Genomic DNA, 21,408 nt, shown 5'->3' with positions numbered 1-21,408 from the left:
CCAGTCCTCCTCTATCTGTTGATGCCTGCAATATTTTACTTGCTATACGTGGGCGTGAGTTCGACCAAACGTATCTGTTTCATATTGATTGGAAGTTGTCTAGGTATGTGTTGGGGAGTTGCAGAGGAAGGGATCTACTATATAGATAAGTGAGTTTCGGGAGAAGCATCATTTTGAATGCAGATATTCTTCCCATACAGGAAATTTCTTTGTATCTAGGGAGTGTTAGTGTCTGTTTGAGGTTCTGAAGGAGAAGATCATAATTAGTCGTTACTACATTTTTAAAGTCATGTGAGAGGAAGACACCTAGGTGTCTAATTCCTTTCAAATTCCATTTAAACTTATATTGACTCTGTAAGGTACATAGTTGGGTCGTGGGGATATGTAATGGGTAGGCTTCTGTCTTAGTGTCATTGAGTTTGTAATAGGACAATTCACCAAAAAGATCAAGGAGGCAAGGGAGAGATTGGTCTGGGTTCGTCAGGAAGACAGTTAAATCATCTGCAAATAGGCTGAGCTTCTGGTACATCCCATGTATATATATTCCCTTAATATCCTTTTTTCCCTAATGGTGGCAGCTAACGGCTCAATAGCTAGCACAAAGAGGAGGGGGGAAAGAGGGCAACCCTGCCGGGTTCCATTCCTAAGGTCAAAAGGAGGGGAACAGAATCCCAAACCTCTAACTCTGGCTGTCGGACCAGAGTAGAGAGCTCCCACTGCTCTGGGGTAGCCTTCAGGAAGGCCCACAGCTTTCGGGACCGCCATGAGGTAGTCCCATCTCACCCTGTCAAACGCCTTTTCATCATCAAACGACAGGGTGAGAAGGGGGCTTTCGGAATTATTAGCCTCTGCAAAAACATTCAATAAGCGGCGTGTGCTATCAGTGCCCTGACAATTTATCACAAAGCCTACTTGATCTCTATGGACTAAATCCGGGAGCTCCTGCCCCAATCTAGTGGCCAATATCTTGGAGAAAATCTTTATGTCTAGGTTGATGTGTGATATGGGCCGGTAACTCTGACACAATGACAGGTCTTTACCCTCTTTTGGTATAGTCAATATGGAGGCTTCTAGGAATTCTCGAGGTAGGGAGCCGCTTTCAAAGGTTTCAGTGAACAGACGCTGCAGGTATGGAATGAGGACATTAGCGTAAGTTTTGGTCCGGGGGCCTTGTGTAGTTTAAGTGACCTAATAGCTTCTTTAATTTCTGAGTGAGTTATGGGGTTCGCAAGGTGGTCCACCCTATCTGCATCAAAGCTAGGGAGGTTTAGGGACAAGAGAAAGGCTGTAACGGAGTGCAAATTCACTCTAGGAGTATGTGGGGAGGTATCCAGATTGTACAGGTCTCTATAGTAGGCCATAAAGGCCTCCTATATCCCTAGGGGCATGGAGGGTTTTGCCTAGGTGAGTTATCTTTTGAATTTGTGTAGTTTTGGTTCTAGCCCTGTGTTTAGTAGCTAATAATCTATCTGCCCTGTTTCCCTGATAGTAGAACAGTTTCCTTAATGTGAGTATAGACTCCTGCATGCGGGCCTTCTCCTTGGTCGTGATCTCAGCTCGAAGCTGTCCAATACGACCAGCCAAAGTACGGTCGGGTGCAGTTTATTCTGTTGTTCTAGGGGCCTAAGCTCTCCAAAAAGTTGCACCAAAGTGGCACCTCTGTCCCGCCTCAACTGTGCCGGTCTTTTTAAGAAAGTACCTCTAAGGAAAGCCTTCAAAGTCGCCCATTAGTTAGTGTCCGTCGTTTGTTTGGTGTCATTCCATTTGAAAAAGTCCCGTAAATCAGTCGCTGTCTGTTGAGTCCAGGGGTTTTTAATCAGATAGTCAGCTAGCCTCCACGAACGTAAGTTACTATCAGGGGGGAGCGGGTTTATGCTGACAATCAGCATGTCATGATCAGACCACGGGCACACTACGATTCTCGCAGAGCAAGTTTTGTCTAGGGTCCATGAGTCCGTGAACATGTAGTCAATACAAGAATAAGAGTGGTTTGCCTTGGAATAGAAGGTATAGTCCCTCTCCGTCATGTGCAGGCATCGCCAGATGTCAAAATAGTTATGTCTCATTATAAGGTTACGAAATCTCTTAGATAAAAGCCACGTTCCTCTATCAAGGTCTGGGTCTTTACCTGTCCGCCTGTCTAGTGAGGGATCCCAGGCTGCATTAAAATCGCCACCTAGGAGGACGGTACCTCTCAAAAACTGGTCCACTCTCTCCACTAAGTGTCTCAAAAATGGGGTCTGATGTGTATTAGGGACATAGATATTAACTAGGGTGTATAGGGTATCGTCTAAGTAGCAGACGAGTATCGGGTATCTGCCTTCCGGGTCTCTGTCTATGGTGATAGGGGTATACTTGACGTCCTGTCTTATAAGTATGGCCACACCTCTTTTTTTGTTTGTATAGGAGGCCGTCTCACAGATCGGGTATAGGGTGGATCTGAGTGTATGTGGGGACGGGTCAGTCCAGTGTGTCTCTTGTATGTATGCAATCATCGATTTATTTTTTTTCAAGTACCTTACCAGTAGGCTCCGTTTCGTGGGAGTATTCAGTCCTTTTGTGTTTAAGGTAGCTATTGTTAACTCCGCCATGGGTCAACTTCAGAAGGGTTTCGGTGGATGTCTGTTCGTTTAACCTGTTGGGGTGGGGGGGGAAGAGGAAAGGTAGAGAAGGAGCGGAAGGAGAGAGAAAGAGGTAGAAGAGAGAGAAAAACATATCTGTATCGTACATTCATTGTCACAAATTGGAGAATCACTAGTGCGTAATAGCGCTGCTCAGGGTAGCTCTAGGGGCGCTAACTTTAGAGTCCTAGAACTACTCTTATATAAGCGTTTATTCAAGCGCTTATAAATGGGGGGGAGGGTGATGAGGTTTGGGGTTTGGATTTTGGAGGGGCCCACATCTACGGAAGGGCTTTCATAACCTTTATGTACCACCTTTAGCTAACCTGCATAATCCTCAAGGGGGGTCATTACTGTTGGGAAAAAAGTGAGCCATTCTCTAAGGCATGGGATGTTAAGTCAGTTTTGCTAAGGTATTGGAGAGGGGTAGATAAGGTGCTTATAGTTAGATATCCTATTCGCCATGTCACCAGGATTTAACCACATAGGTGGCGTTGGGTTAACACTAGGGGAGGTCTTAGCTTAGGGTGGGGTGGTGGCTTCGGGCCTGTGGGGTATAAACCTGTGAAGAAAGGTGAACCTGCTGATTATGCAGGTTTAATTTTTACTTTTCTGTCCCTTTAAAGAGATATTAAACAGTCTGTTTCATTGTTGTAATAAAAAGCACTAAGCAGTTGCTTATACGTATTAGAAATCATTGCAATATGTATTGTTCACCTATTTAAAAGGATTTACATTTTATTTTTTTATTTTTTTCACTACTTTTGTGCTTCCTGTCACAGCCCTACAAGAAGGATGAGGCATTTGCAGGAAGGTTTATCTTAGCATGAAAACGTCTAGGCTAGTGAATAGACTAGATAACAGAGAGTCAGATTTGCTCATGCCCAGAACTTGGGTTTTGAAAATCTTCAGTCCTTAAAACACTGGGGGCTATTTAAGCAAGAAAACAAGTAAGTTATTTGCTGTTTTTTACACAACCTTTTTCTTTTTTATATTTACTTTGATTTAACATATTTGTTTTTAGCAAAGTAGCACTGTTTAATATCCCTTTAAGTGTGAGTGAACCATCAGCTGAAGATTAAAATACTTTTGTACCCGTTTGAATTTCTTACATCAGTCTCCTGTATCACGTCCCACCCCCAGGTCATTAGAGGTCACTCCTCTTCCCCTTTCCGACCCTGGACTGGCTGTGCTCATCACCAATTCAAACGTACGGCATGAGCTCACAGGAAGTGAGTACCCAACCCGCAGGCGGCAGTGTGAGGAGGCTGCAAAGGCCCTTGGAAAGGAATCCCTGAGAGATGCCAGCTTAGAAGACCTAGAAAGTAAGTGCCCTTCTTTGTGTGTCTACCTACCTGTCATCTGCTGTACAAGCCGGCCAATTGCAGAGGTTCTACAGTTCCTGCATATAAATATGTGTACTGTGTACTCGCTAGACATGGTTATGTCAACGTTATAAAATATTACTATTGTCGTGATACATTTCAACTTGTGCTCTCATTCCAAATGCCAATAAATTCTAGTAGTAGCCTAAATTGTGTAATACTGAGCACACAGAGACAAAAGAATGACTAAATATATATGGAGCGCTAGTTATATCTATAGTTGTATCTAAATAGCTATACTATAGTGTAAATTGTGCCTTACTTAGGTTTATAGGGACAGTCAGACCTGGAAGCACTGCACACCGCGCATTAGAGGGATAGCTCTGCAGTTCTACTGGTGAGATCCATTTTGGGCTGAAACGTATGTCTGCTGTTAGCTGTACCCTAGTAACATCCCACTGGAAAAGCTACTGTAGCTCTGTTACCAGTTAAAGGGGCAGTAAAAACCTTGACATTTTAAAGGGGCATTAAACACTAAACAAATGCTAGAGAGAATGATGCATTCAAAGAAAAGATTAGTCTGAGAATCACATGTAGATGCATTATTTAAAGTTTAATTAGCTGTTTATTTTTACATATTGACAAAATATGTATAAAGTTTTAGTGTCTATAAAACAATGGGAGCTGCCATGTTGTAACTTAGGTTAGCTTCTCTGCTGTGGCCAATTAGGGACAGTTATAAATAGGTCATTAGAGTGTGCAGCCAATGGCTATGTGGACTATAACAGTGTTCTGCACTTCCATTTCTAACAGGAATTGAATAGCTCATAATTTCAGAATAGAATTACAGGAAAAGGGGACAAAAAAAAAATAATGAAAGTATATTGCATTTTTTTAATATAAACAATTTATCATTTTATATTACCATCTCAAAGTGTTTAGTGTCCCTTTTAATATAAAAAGTTTAGTTAGGCGTAGTAAACAAATCTTTGCAATATACTTTAATTTTATCCTCCTTTCCATGTAATTTGTGGATTTTCTCATTGTAACGGCTGACTTGTCTAGGCTAACCCTGCTACATGATATAGATAAGGACTGCAATAAAATGCACTTTGTACTAACATAACGACTATAGCTAGTGTTGTCTTCTGCAGATAAGGTTAGTGGTGGTTGGGGTTTGGCTCCTGAAATACAATTGCAGCAAACAAGATTTGAATTTATTTTATAAATTGTTAGACTTGGCTCATATGTTGTTGTTTAGCAACACAACAGAAATGTTTGTTTAGTGTCCCTTTAAGAGTTAAATTTTCCTGTTTTTATAGTTTTTGCTCAACCATTCTATATTACAAGGACATTGAAGGCAAAGATACAGTTTTAGACAGTGTATACAAATTTATTAGACTTTCAAATTTACTTCTATCATCAAATTTGCTTTGTTCTCTTTGTATCCTTTGAAATGCATTCCTAGGTATGCTGAGGTGCAGCAATTCACTACTGGGAGCTAGCTGCTAATTGGCTACCCACATAAGCTTCTTGTTATTGGATGTTTTCAGCTAGCTCCCAGTAGTGCATTGCTTCTCTGAAACTGACTTTAACTATGTGTTTAATTCCTTTTTAGGGGTTATATAGTTACTGTATATATAACAGAGCAATAATACAATGCAGTTAGTCATAAGAACATTTTTTGCCCATTTATGTCTCTTTAAATCCTGCTGATAAGACTTAAATGGATGAACAATTTTGTCTTTTATTTTGAAATCAAAATCATTACAAATCCTGAAAGTTTGTAGTAAATTTATTTATTAAAAAAAATGACAACGATGTAACATTGTGAGGTATTCAGTAATATCACTAATGGGCACTATATACTAGAGGGTACCCAGGTGTAACATTGTGAGGTATTCAGTAATATTAATGGGCACTATATACAAGAGGGTACCCAGGTGTAACATTGTGAGGTATTCAGTAATATCACTAATGGGCACTATATACAAGAGGGTAATCAGGTGTAACATTGTGAGGTATTCAGTAATATCACTAATGGGCACTATATACAAGAGGGTACCCAGGTGTAACATTGTGAGGTATTCAGTAATATCACTAATGGGCACTATATACAAGAGGGTACCCAGGTGTAACATTGTGAGGTATTCAGTAATATCACTAATGGGCACTATATACAAGAGGGTACCCAGGTGTAACATTGTGAGGTATTCAGTAATATCACTAATGGGCACTATATACAAGAGGGTACTCAGGTGTAACATTGTGAGGTATTCAGTAATATCACTAATGGGCACTATATACAAGAGGGTACCCAGGTGTAACATTGTGAGGTATTCAGTAATATCACTAATGGGCACTATATACAAGAGGGTACCCAGGTGTAACATTGTGAGGTATTCAGTAATATCACTAATGGGCACTATATACAAGAGGGTACCCAGGTGTAACATTGTGAGGTATTCAGTAATATCACTAATAGGCACTATATACAAGAGGGTACCCAGGTGTAACATTGTGAGGTATTCAGTAATATCACTAATGGGCACTATATACAAGAGGGTACTCAGGTGTAACATTGTGAGGTATTCAGTAATATCACTAATGGGCACTATATACAAGAGGGTACTCAGGTGTAACATTGTGAGGTATTCAGTAATATCACTAATGGGCACTATATACAAGAGGGTACCCAGGTGTAACATTGTGAGGTAGTCAGTAATATCACTAATGGGCACTATATACAAGAGGGTACTCAGGTGTAACATTGTGAGGTATTCAGTAATATCACTAATGGGCACTATATACAAGAGGGTACCCAGGTATAACATTGTGAGGTATTCAGTAATATCACTAATGGGCACTATATACAAGAGGGTACTCAGGTGTAACATTGTGAGGTATTCAGTAATATTACTAATGGGCACTATATACAAGAGGGTACTCAGGTGTAACATTGTGAGGTATTCAGTAATATCACTAATGGGCACTATATACAAGAGGGTACCCAGGTGTAACATTGTGAGGTATTCAGTAATATCACTAATGGGCACTATATACAAGAGGGTACCCAGGTGTAACATTGTGAGGTATTCAGTAATATCACTAATGGGCACTATATACAAGAGGGTACCCAGGTGTAACATTGTGAGGTATTCAGTAATATCACTAATGGGCACTATATACAAGAGGGTACCTAGGTGTAACATTGTGAGGTATTCAGTAATATCACTAATGGGCACTATATACAAGAGGGTACCCAGGTGTAACATTGTGAGGTATTCAGTAATATCACTAATGGGCACTATATACAAGAGGGTACCCAGGTGTAACATTGTGAGGTATTCAGTAATATCATTAATGGGCACTATATACAAGAGGGTACCCAGGTGTAACATTGTGAGGTAGTCAGTAATATCACTAATGGGCACTATATACAAGAGGGTACCCAGGTGTAACATTGTGAGGTATTCAGTAATATCACTAATGGGCACTATATACAAGAGGGTAATCAGGTGTAACATTGTGATGTATTCAGTAATATCACTAATGGGCACTATATACAAGAGGGTACCCAGGTGTAACATTGTGAGGTATTCAGTAACATCACTAATGGGCACTATATACAAGAGGGTACCCAGGTGTAACATTGTGAGGTATTCAGTAATATCACTAATGGGCACTATATACAAGAGGGTACCCAGGTGTAACATTGTGAGGTATTCAGTAATATCACTAATGGGCACTATATACAAGAGGGTACCCAGGTGTAACATTGTGAGGTATTCAGTAATATCACTAATGGGCACTATATACAAGAGGGTACTCAGGTGTAACATTGTGAGGTATTCAGTAATATCACTAATGGGCACTATATACAAGAGGGTACCCAGGTGTAACATTGTGAGGTATTCAGTAATATCACTAATGGGCACTATATACAAGAGGGTACCCAGGTGTAACATTGTGAGGTATTCAGTAATATCACTAATGGGCACTATATACAAGAGGGTACCCAGGTGTAACATTGTGAGGTATTCAGTAATATCACTAATGGGCACTATATACAAGAGGGTACTCAGGTGTAACATTGTGAGGTATTCAGTAATATCACTAATGGGCACTATATACAAGAGGGTACTCAGGTGTAACATTGTGAGGTATTCAGTAATATCACTAATGGGCACTATATACAAGAGGGTACTCAGGTGTAACATTGTGAGGTATTCAGTAATATCACTAATGGGCACTATATACAAGAGGGTACCTCAGGTGTAACATTGTGAGGTATTCAGTAATATCACTAATGGGCACTATATACAAGAGGGTACTCAGGTGTAACATTGTGAGGTATTCAGTAATATCACTAATGGGCACTATATACAAGAGGGTACCCAGGTGTAACATTGTGAGGTATTCAGTAATATCACTAATGGGCACTATATACAAGAGGGTACCCAGGTGTAACATTGTGAGGTATTCAGTAATATCACTAATGGGCACTATATACAAGAGGGTACTCAGGTGTAACATTGTGAGGTATTCAGTAATATCACTAATGGGCACTATATACAAGAGGGTACCCAGGTGTAACATTGTGAGGTATTCAGTAATATCACTAATGGGCACTATATACAAGAGGGTACCCAGGTGTAACATTGTGAGGTATTCAGTAATATCACTAATGGGCACTATATACAAGAGGGTACCCAGGTGTAACATTGTGAGGTATTCAGTAATATCACTAATGGGCACTATATACAAGAGGGTACCCAGGTGTAACATTGTGAGGTATTCAGTAATATCACTAATGGGCACAATATACAAGAGGGTACCAGGTGTAACATTGTGAGGTATTCAGTAATATCACTAATGGGCACTATATACAAGAGGGTACCCAGGTGTAACATTGTGAGGTATTCAGTAATATCACTAATGGGCACTATATACAAGAGGGGAGCCCAGGTGTAACATTGTGAGGTATTCAGTAATATCACTAATGGGCACTATATACAAGAGGGTACTCAGGTGTAACATTGTGAGGTATTCAGTAATATCACTAATGGGCACTATATACAAGAGGGTACCCAGGTGTAACATTGTGAGGTATTCAGTAATATCACTAATGGGCACTATATACAAGAGGGTACCCAGGTGTAACATTGTGAGGTATTCAGTAATATCACTAATGGGCACTATATACAAGAGGGTACCCAGGTGTAACATTGTGAGGTATTCAGTAATATCACTAATGGGCACTATATACAAGAGGGTACCCAGGTGTAACATTGTGAGGTATTCAGTAATATCACTAATGGGCACTATATACAAGAGGGTACCCAGGTGTAACATTGTGAGGTATTCAGTAATATCACTAATGGGCACTATATACAAGAGGGTACCCAGGTGTAACATTGTGAGGTATTCAGTAATATCACTAATGGGCACTATATACAAGAGGGTACCCAGGTGTAACATTGTGAGGTATTCAGTAATATCACTAATGGGCACTATATACAAGAGGGTACCCAGGTGTAACATTGTGAGGTATTCAGTAATATCACTAATGGGCACTATATACAAGAGGGTACCCAGGTGTAACATTGTGAGGTATTCAGTAATATCACTAATGGGCACTATATACAAGAGGGTACCCAGGTGTAACATTGTGAGGTATTCAGTAATATCACTAATGGGCACTATATACAAGAGGGTACCCAGGTGTAACATTGTGAGGTATTCAGTAATATCACTAATGGGCACTATATACAAGAGGGTACCCAGGTGTAACATTGTGAGGTATTCAGTAATATCACTAATGGGCACTATATACAAGAGGGTACCCAGGTGTAACATTGTGAGGTATTCAGTAATATCACTAATGGGCACTATATACAAGAGGGTACCCAGGTGTAACATTGTGAGGTATTCAGTAATATCACTAATGGGCACTATATACAAGAGGGTACCCAGGTGTAACATTGTGAGGTATTCAGTAATATCACTAATGGGCACTATATACAAGAGGGTACCCAGGTGTAACATTGTGAGGTATTCAGTAATATCACTAATGGGCACTATATACAAGAGGGTACACAGGTGTAACATTGTGAGGTATTCAGTAATATCACTAATGGGCACTATATACAAGAGGGTACCCAGGTGTAACATTGTGAGGTATTCAGTAATATCACTAATGGGCACTATATACAAGAGGGTACCCAGGTGTAACATTGTGAGGTATTCAGTAATATCACTAATGGGCACTATATACAAGAGGGTACCTAAGGTGTACATTGTGAGGTATTCAGTAAATATCACTAATGGGCACTATATACATGAGGGTTACCAGGGTTACATTGTGAGGTATTCAGGTAATATCCTAATGGGCACTAATACCAAGAGGGTACCCTAGGTGTAACATTGTGAGGTATACAGTAATATCACTAATGGGCACAATATACAAGAGGGGGGTACCAGAGTGTAACATTGTGAGGTATACAGTAAGATCACTAATGGGCCACTATATACTAGAGGGGTACCCAGGTGTAACTTTGTGAGGTATTCAGTAATATTAATGGGCACTATATACAAGAGGGTACCCAGGTGTAACATTGTGAGGTATTCAGTAATATCACTAATGGGCACTATATACAAGAGGGTACCCAGGTGTAACATTGTGAGGTATTCAGTAATATATTAATGGCACTATATACAAGAGGGATACCCAGGTGTAACATTGTGAGTATTCAGTAATATCACTAATGGTGCACTATATACTAGAGGGTACCCAGGTGTAACATTGTGAGGTATTCAGTAATATCACTAAGGGGCACTATATACAAGAGGGTACCTCAGGTGTAACATTGTGAGGTATTCAGTAATATCACTAATGGGCACTATATACAAGAGGGTACCCAGGTGTAACATTGTGAGGTATTCAGTAATATCACTAATGGGCACTATATACAAGAGGGTACTCAGGTGTAACATTGTGAGGTATTCAGTAATATCACTAATGGGCACTATATACAAGAGGGTACCCAGGTGTAACATTGTGAGGTATTCAGTAATATAACTAATGGGCACTATATACAAGAGGGTACCCAGGTGTAACATTGTGAGGTATTCAGTAATATCACTAATGGGCACTATATACAAGAGGGTACCCAGGTGTAACATTGTGAGGTATTCAGTAATATCATTAATGGGCACTATATACAAGAGGGTACCCAGGTGTAACATTGTGAGGTATTCAGTAATATCACTAATGGGCACTATATACAAGAGGGTACCCAGGTGTAACATTGTGAGGTATTCAGTAATATTAATGGGCACTATATACAAGAGGGTACCCAGGTGTAACATTGTGAGGTATTCAGTAATATCACTAATGGGCACTATATACAAGAGGGTACCCAGGTGTAACATTGTGAGGTATTCAGTAATATCACTAATGGGCACTATATACAAGAGGGTACCAGGTGTAACATTGTGAGGTATTCAGTAATATCACTAATGGGCACTATATACAAGAGGGTACCCAGGTGTAACATTGTGAGGTATTCAGTAATATCACTAATGGGCACTATATACAAGAGGGTACCCAGGTGTAACATTGTGAGGTATTCAGTAATATCACTAATGGGCACTATATACAAGAGGGTACCTCAGGTGTAACATTGTGAGGTATTCAGTAATATCACTAATGGGCACTATATACAAGAGGGTACTCCAGGTGTAACATTGTGAGGTATTCAGTAATATCACTAATGGGCACTATATACAAGAGGGTACCTCAGGTGTAACATTGTGAGGTATTCAGTAATATCACTAATGGGCACTATATACAAGAGGGTACCCAGGTGTAACATTGTGAGGTATTCAGTAATATCACTAATGGGCACTATATACAAGAGGGTACCCAGGTGTAACATTGTGAGGTATTCAGTAATATCACTAATGGGCACTATATACAAGAGGGTACCAGGTGTAACATTGTGAGGTATTCAGTAATATCACTAATGGGCACTATATACAAGAGGGTACCCAGGTGTAACATTGTGAGGTATTCAGTAATATCACTAATGGGCACTATATACAAGAGGGTACCCAGGTGTAACATTGTGAGGTATTCAGTAATATCACTAATGGGCACTATATACAAGAGGGTACTCAGGTGTAACATTGTGAGGTATTCAGTAATATCACTAATGGGCACTATATACAAGAGGGTACCCAGGTGTAACATTGTGAGGTATTCAGTAATATCACTAATGGGCACTATATACAAGAGGGTACCCAGGTGTAACATTGTGAGGTATTCAGTAATATCACTAATGGGCACTATATACAAGAGGGTACCCAGGTGTAACATTGTGAGGTATTCAGTAATATAACTAATGGGCACTATATACAAGAGGGTACCCAGGTGTAACATTGTGAGGTATTCAGTAACATAAATGGGCACTATATACAAGAGGGTACCCAGGTGTGTAACATTGTGAGGTATTCAGTAATATCACTAATTGGGCACTATATACAAGAGGGTACCCAGGTGTAACATTGTGAGGTATTCAGTAATATCACTAATGGGCACTATATACAAGAGGGTACCCAGGTGTAACATTGTGAGGTATTCAGTAATATCACTAATGGGCACTATATACAAGAGGGTACCCAGGTGTAACATTGTGAGGTATTCAGTAATATCACTAATGGGCACTATATACAAGAGGGTACCCAGGTGTAACATTGTGAGGTATTCAGTAATATCACTAATGGGCACTAAATACAAGAGGGTACTCCAGGTGTAACATTGTGAGGTATTCAGTAATATCACTAATGGGCACTATATACAAGAGGGTACCCAGGTGTAACATTGTGAGGTATTCAGTAATATCACTAATGGGCACTATATACAAGAGGGTACCCAGGTGTAACATTGTGAGGTAGTCAGTAATATCACTAATGGGCACTATATACAAGAGGGTACCCAGGTGTAACATTGTGAGGTATTCAGTAATATCACTAATGGGCACTATATACAAGAGGGTACCCAGGTGTAACATTGTGAGGTATTCAGTAATATCACTAATGGGCACTATATACAAGAGGGTACCCAGGTGTAACATTGTGAGGTATTCAGTAATATCACTAATGGGCACTATATACAAGAGGGTACCAGGTGTAACATTGTGAGGTATTCAGTAATATCACTAATGGGCACTATATACAAGAGGGTACCCAGGTGTAACATTGTGAGGTATTCAGTAATATCACTAATGGGCACTATATACAAGAGGGTACTCAGGTGTAACATTGTGAGGTATTCAGTAATATCACTAATGGGCACTATATACAAGAGGGTACCCAGGTGTAACATTGTGAGGTATTCAGTAATATCACTAATGGGCACTATATACAAGAGGGTACCTCAGGTGTAACATTGTGAGGTATTCAGTAATATCACTAATGGGCACTATATACAAGAGGGTACCCAGGTGTAACATTGTGAGGTATTCAGTAATATCACTAATGGGCACTATATACAAGAGGGTACCCAGGTGTAACAATTGTGAGGTATTCAGTAATATCACTAATGGGCACTATATACAAGAGGGTACCCAGGTGTAACATTGTGAGGTATTCAGTAATATCACTAATGGGCACTATATACAAGAGGGTACCCAGGTGTAACATTGTGAGGTATTCAGTAATATCACTAATGGGCACTATATACAAGAGGGTACCCAGGTGTAACATTGTGAGGTATTCAGTAATATCACTAATGGGCACTATATACAAGAGGGTACCCAGGTGTAACATTGTGAGGTATTCAGTAATATCACTAATGGGCACTATATACAAGAGGGTACTCAGGTGTAACATTGTGAGGTATTCAGTAATATCACTAATGGGCACTATATACAAGAGGGTACCCAGGTGTAACATTGTGAGGTATTCAGTAATATCACTAATGGGCACTATATACAAGAGGGTACCCAGGTGTAACATTGTGAGGTATTCAGTAATATCACTAATGGGCACTATATACAAGAGGGTACCCAGGTGTAACATTGTGAGGTATTCAGTAATATCACTAATGGGCACTATATACAAGAGGGTACCCAGGTGTAACATTGTGAGGTATTCAGTAATATCATTAATGGGCACTATATACAAGAGGGTACCCAGGTGTAACATTGTGAGGTATTCAGTAATATCACTAATGGGCACTATATACAAGAGGGTACCCAGGTGTAACATTGTGAGGTATTCAGTAATATCACTAATGGGCACTATATACAAGAGGGTACCCAGGTGTAACATTGTGAGGTATTCAGTAATATCACTAATGGGCCACTATATACAAGAGGGGTACTCAGGTGTAACATTGTGAGGTATTCAGTACTATCACTAAATAGGGCACTAATACAAGAGGAGTACCCACTGTCAAGTAACATTGTGAGGTCTTCGTAAAATACTAATAGGGCATATATACAAGAGGGGTACTCAGGTTGTAACCATTGTGAGGCTATTCAGTAAATACAAATGGGCACTATATACAAGAGGGTACCCAGGTTTGTCAACATTGTGAGGTATTCAGTAATATCCTAATGGGCACTATATACACGCGGGTACTCAGGTGTAACATTTGTGATGTACATCACGAAATACTCACTATGGGCACTATATACAAGAGGGGTACCCACTGAGTAACCTAGGTGCCTGGTAATCATGTAAAATCACTAAAGGGCATATATACAAGAGGGAACCCAGGTGGTAAACATTGTGAGGTAGTACAGTAATATCACTAATTGGCGCACTATCTACAAGAGTGGTATCCAGGGTGTAAACATTGTGAGGTATTCAGTAAAATCACTAATGCGGCACTATATGAAAGAGGGTACCCAGGATTGTAACATTGTGAGGTATTCAGTAATATCACTCTACTGGGCATATATACAAGAGGGTACCTCAGGGTTTAAACATTGTGACGGTGATTCACGTAATATCACCTAATGGGGCACTATATCAAGAGGGTACTCAGGTGTAACATTGTGAGGTATTCAGTAATATCACTAATGGGCACTATATACTAAGAGGGTACCCAGGTGTAACATTGTGATGGTAGTCAGTAATATCACTATGGCACTATATACAAGAGGGTACCTCAGGTGTAACATTGTGAGGTATTCCCAGTAATATTAATGGCAACTATATACAAGAGGGTACCCAGGTGTACACTTGTGAAGGTAGTTCAGTATATCACCTAATGGCACTATATACAACATGAGGGTACCTCAGGTGTACCATTGTGAGGTGTATTCAGTTAATATCAACTATGTGGGCACTAATACAAGGAGGTACCCTAGGTGTTAACATTGTGAGGGTATTCAGTAATATCACTAAATGGGCACTATATCAAGAGGGTACCCTAGGTGTAACATTGTGAGGTATTCAGTAATATCACTAATGGGCACTATATACAAGAGGGTACCCAGGTGTAACATAGTGATGTATCAGTAATATCACTAATGGGCACTATATACAAGAGGGTACCCAGGTGTAACATTGTGAGGTATTCAGTAATATCACTAATGGGCACTATATACAAGAGGGTACCCAGGTGTAACATTGTGAGGTATTCAGTAATATCACTAATGGGCACTATATACAAGAGGGTACCCAGGTGTAACATTGTGAGGTATTCAGTAATATCATAATGGGCACTATATACAAGAGGGTACCCAGGTGTAACATTGTGAGGTATTCAGTAATATCACTAATGGGCACTATATACAAGAGGGTACCCAGGTGTAACATTGTGAGGTATTCAGTAATATCACTAATGGGCACTATATACAAGAGGGTACCCAGGTGTAACATTGTGAGGTATTCAGTAATATCACTAATGGGCACTATATACAAGAGGGTACCCAGGTGTAACATTGTGAGGTATTCAGTAATATCACTAATGGGCACTATATACAAGAGGGTACCCAGGTGTAACATTGTGAGGTATTCAGTAATATCACTAATGGGCACTATATACAAGAGGGTACCCAGGTGTAACATTGTGAGGTATTCAGTAATATCACTAATGGGCACTATATACAAGAGGGTACCCAGGTGTAACATTGTGAGGTATTCAGTAATATCACTAATGGGCACTATATACAAGAGGGTACCCAGGTGTAACATTGTGAGGTATTCAGTAATATCACTAATGGGCACTATATACAAGAGGGTACCCAGGTGTAACATTGTGAGGTATTCAGTAATATCACTAATGGGCACTATATACAAGAGGGTACCCAGGTGTAACATTGTGAGGTATTCAGTAATATCACTAATGGGCACTATATACAAGAGGGTACCCAGGTGTAACATTGTGAGGTATTCAGTAATATCACTAATGGGCACTATATACAAGAGGGTACCCAGGTGTAACATTGTGAGGTATTCAGTAATATCACTAATGGGCACTATATACAAGAGGGTACCCAGGTGTAACATTGTGAGGTATTCAGTAATATCACTAATGGGCACTATATACAAGAGGGTACCCAGGTGTAACATTGTGAGGTATTCAGTAATATCACTAATGGGCACTATATACAAGAGGGTACTCAGGTGTAACATTGTGAGGTATTCAGTAATATCACTAATGGGCACTATATACAAGAGGGTACCCAGGTGTAACATTGTGAGGTATTCAGTAATATCACTAATGGGCACTATATACAAGAGGGTACCCAGGTGTAACATTGTGAGGTATTCAGTAATATCACTAATGGGCACTATATACAAGAGGGTACCCAGGTGTAACATTGTGAGGTATTCAGTAATATCACTAATGGGCACTATATACAAGAGGGTACCCAGGTGTAACATTGTGAGGTATTCAGTAATATCACTAATGGGCACTATATACAAGAGGGTACCCAGGTGTAACATTGTGAGGTATTCAGTAATATCACTAATGGGCACTATATACAAGAGGGTACCCAGGTGTAACATTGTGAGGTATTCAGTAATATCACTAATGGGCACTATATACAAGAGGGTACCCAGGTGTAACATTGTGAGGTATTCAGTAATATCACTAATGGGCACTATATACAAGAGGGTACCTAGGTGTAACATTGTGAGGTATTCAGTAATATCACTAATGGGCACTATATACAAGAGGGTACCCAGGTGTAACATTGTGAGGTATTCAGTAATATCACTAATGGGCACTATATACAAGAGGGTACCCAGGTGTAACATTGTGAGGTATTCAGTAATATCACTAATGGGCACTATATACAAGAGGGTACCCAGGTGTAACATTGTGAGGTATTCAGTAATATCACTAATGGGCACTATATACAAGAGGGTACCCAGGTGTAACATTGTGAGGTATTCAGTAATATCACTAATGGGCACTATATACAAGAGGGTACCCAGGTGTAACATTGTGAGGTATTCAGTAATATCACTAATGGGCACTATATACAAGAGGGTACCCAGGTGTAACATTGTGAGGTATTCAGTAATATCATTAATGGGCACTATATACAAGAGGGTACCCAGGTGTAACATTGTGAGGTATTCAGTAATATCACTAATGGGCACTATATACAAGAGGGTACCCAGGTGTAACATTGTGAGGTATTCAGTAATATCACTAATGGGCACTATATACAAGAGGGTACCCAGGTGTAACATTGTGAGGTATTCAGTAATATCACTAATGGGCACTATATACAAGAGGGTACTCAGGTGTAACATTGTGAGGTATTCAGTAATATCACTAATGGGCACTATATACAAGAGGGTACCCAGGTGTAACATTGTGAGGTATTCAGTAATATCACTAATGGGCACTATATACAAGAGGGTACCCAGGTGTAACATTGTGAGGTATTCAGTAATATCACTAATGGGCACTATATACAAGAGGGTACCCAGGTGTAACATTGTGAGGTATTCAGTAATATCACTAATGGGCACTATATACAAGAGGGTACCCAGGTGTAACATTGTGAGGTATTCAGTAATATCACTAATGGGCACTATATACAAGAGGGTACCCAGGTGTAACATTGTGAGGTATTCAGTAATATCACTAATGGGCACTATATACAAGAGGGTACCCAGGTGTAACATTGTGAGGTATTCAGTAATATCACTAATGGGCACTATATACAAGAGGGTACCCAGGTGTAACATTGTGAGGTATTCAGTAATATCACTAATGGGCACTATATACAAGAGGGTACTCAGGTGTAACATTGTGAGGTATTCAGTAATATCACTAATGGGCACTATATACAAGAGGGTACTCAGGTGTAACATTGTGAGGTATTCAGTAATATCACTAATGGGCACTATATACAAGAGGGTACTCAGGTGTAACATTGTGAGGTATTCAGTAATATCACTAATGGGCACTATATACAAGAGGGTACCCAGGTGTAACATTGTGAGGTATTCAGTAATATCACTAATGGGCACTATATACAAGAGGGTACCCAGGTGTAACATTGTGAGGTATTCAGTAATATCACTAATGGGCACTATATACAAGAGGGTACCCAGGTGTAACATTGTGAGGTATTCAGTAATATCACTAATGGGCACTATATACAAGAGGGTACCCAGGTGTAACATTGTGAGGTATTCAGTAATATCACTAATGGGCACTATATACAAGAGGGTACCCAGGTGTAACATTGTGAGGTATTCAGTAATATCACTAATGGGCACTATATACAAGAGGGTACCCAGGTGTAACATTGTGAGGTATTCAGTAATATCACTAATGGGCACTATATACAAGAGGGTACCCAGGTGTAACATTGTGAGGTATTCAGTAATATCACTAATGGGCACTATATACAAGAGGGTACCCAGGTGTAACATTGTGAGGTATTCAGTAATATCACTAATGGGCACTATATACAAGAGGGTACCCAGGTGTAACATTGTGAGGTATTCAGTAATATCACTAATGGGCACTATATACAAGAGGGTACCCAGGTGTAACATTGTGAGGTATTCAGTAATATCACTAATGGGCACTATATACAAGAGGGTACCCAGGTGTAACATTGTGAGGTATTCAGTAATATCACTAATGGGCACTATATACAAGAGGGTACCCAGGTGTAACATTGTGAGGTATTCAGTAATATCACTAATGGGCACTATATACAAGAGGGTACCCAGGTGTAACATTGTGAGGTAGTCAGTAATATCACTAATGGGCACTATATACAAGAGGGTACCCAGGTGTAACATTGTGAGGTATTCAGTAATATCACTAATGGGCACTATATACAAGAGGGTACCCAGGTGTAACATTGTGAGGTATTCAGTAATATAACTAATGGGCACTATATACAAGAGGGTACCCAGGTGTAACATTGTGAGGTATTCAGTAATATCACTAATGGGCACTATATACAAGAGGGTACCCAGGTGTAACATTGTGAGGTATTCAGTAATATCACTAATGGGCACTATATACAAGAGGGTACCCAGGTGTAACATTGTGAGGTATTCAGTAATATCACTAATGGGCACTATATACAAGAGGGTACCCAGGTGTAACATTGTGAGGTATTCAGTAATATCACTAATGGGCACTATATACAAGAGGGTACCCAGGTGTAACATTGTGAGGTATTCAGTAATATCACTAATGGGCACTATATACAAGAGGGTACCCAGGTGTAACATTGTGAGGTATTCAGTAATATCACTAATGGGCACTATATACAAGAGGGTACCCAGGTGTAACATTGTGAGGTATTCAGTAATATCACTAATGGGCACTATATACAAGAGGGTACCCAGGTGTAACATTGTGAGGTATTCAGTAATATCACTAATGGGCACTATATACAAGAGGGTACCCAGGTGTAACATTGTGAGGTATTCAGTAATATCACTAATGGGCACTATATACAAGAGGGTACCCAGGTGTAACATTGTGAGGTATTCAGTAATATCACTAATGGGCACTATATACAAGAGGGTACCCAGGTGTAACATTGTGAGGTATTCAGTAATATCACTAATGGGCACTATATACAAGAGGGTACCCAGGTGTAACATTGTGAGGTATTCAGTAATATCACTAATGGGCACTATATACAAGAGGGTACCCAGGTGTAACATTGTGAGGTATTCAGTAATATCACTAATGGGCACTATATACAAGAGGGTACCCAGGTGTAACATTGTGAGGTATTCAGTAATATCACTAATGGGCACTATATACAAGAGGGTACCCAGGTGTAACATTGTGAGGTATTCAGTAATATCACTAATGGGCACTATATACAAGAGGGTACCCAGGTGTAACATTGTGAGGTATTCAGTAATATCACTAATGGGCACTATATACAAGAGGGTACCCAGGTGTAACATTGTGAGGTATTCAGTAATATCACTAATGGGCACTATATACAAGAGGGTACCCAGGTGTAACATTGTGAGGTATTCAGTAATATCACTAATGGGCACTATATACAAGAGGGTACCCAGGTGTAACATTGTGAGGTATTCAGTAATATCACTAATGGGCACTATATACAAGAGGGTACCCAGGTGTAACATTGTGAGGTATTCAGTAATATCACTAATGGGCACTATATACAAGAGGGTACCCAGGTGTAACATTGTGAGGTATTCAGTAATATCACTAATGGGCACTATATACAAGAGGGTACCCAGGTGTAACATTGTGAGGTATTCAGTAATATCACTAATGGGCACTATATACAAGAGGGTACCCAGGTGTAACATTGTGAGGTATTCAGTAATATCACTAATGGGCACTATATACAAGAGGGTACCCAGGTGTAACATTGTGAGGTATTCAGTAATATCACTAATGGGCACTATATACAAGAGGGTACCCAGGTGTAACATTGTGAGGTATTCAGTAATATCACTAATGGGCACTATATACAAGAGGGTACCCAGGTGTAACATTGTGAGGTATTCAGTAATATCACTAATGGGCACTATATACAAGAGGGTACCCAGGTGTAACATTGTGAGGTATTCAGTAATATCACTAATGGGCACTATATACAAGAGGGTACCCAGGTGTAACATTGTGAGGTATTCAGTAATATCACTAATGGGCACTATATACAAGAGGGTACCCAGGTGTAACATTGTGAGGTATTCAGTAATATCACTAATGGGCACTATATACAAGAGGGTACCCAGGTGTAACATTGTGAGGTATTCAGTAATATCACTAATGGGCACTATATACAAGAGGGTACCCAGGTGTAACATTGTGAGGTATTCAGTAATATCACTAATGGGCACTATATACAAGAGGGTACCCAGGTGTAACATTGTGAGGTATTCAGTAATATCACTAATGGGCACTATATACAAGAGGGTACCCAGGTGTAACATTGTGAGGTATTCAGTAATATCAC

At 39.9% G+C, this 21,408-nt stretch overlaps 1 protein-coding gene across 1 annotated transcript in view; it reads left to right on the top strand.

Annotated features, from left to right (window-relative positions):
* Positions 1–21,408, top strand: part of GALK1 (galactokinase 1) — a 153,018-nt gene that overhangs the window by 18,409 nt on the left and 113,201 nt on the right. The window contains exon 5 of the mRNA XM_053722148.1: positions 3,765–3,946. Within this exon, the coding sequence (XP_053578123.1) occupies positions 3,765–3,946 (182 nt within the window). The remainder of the gene's footprint in view (positions 1–3,764; positions 3,947–21,408) is intronic.

The sequence above is a fragment of the Bombina bombina genome, chromosome 1, assembly GCF_027579735.1.
Source record: "Bombina bombina isolate aBomBom1 chromosome 1, aBomBom1.pri, whole genome shotgun sequence".
Taxonomy (NCBI): Eukaryota; Metazoa; Chordata; class Amphibia; order Anura; family Bombinatoridae; genus Bombina; species Bombina bombina.
Note: the sequence above shows the minus strand (reverse complement) of the source record. Positions and strands in the feature narration are given on the sequence as shown.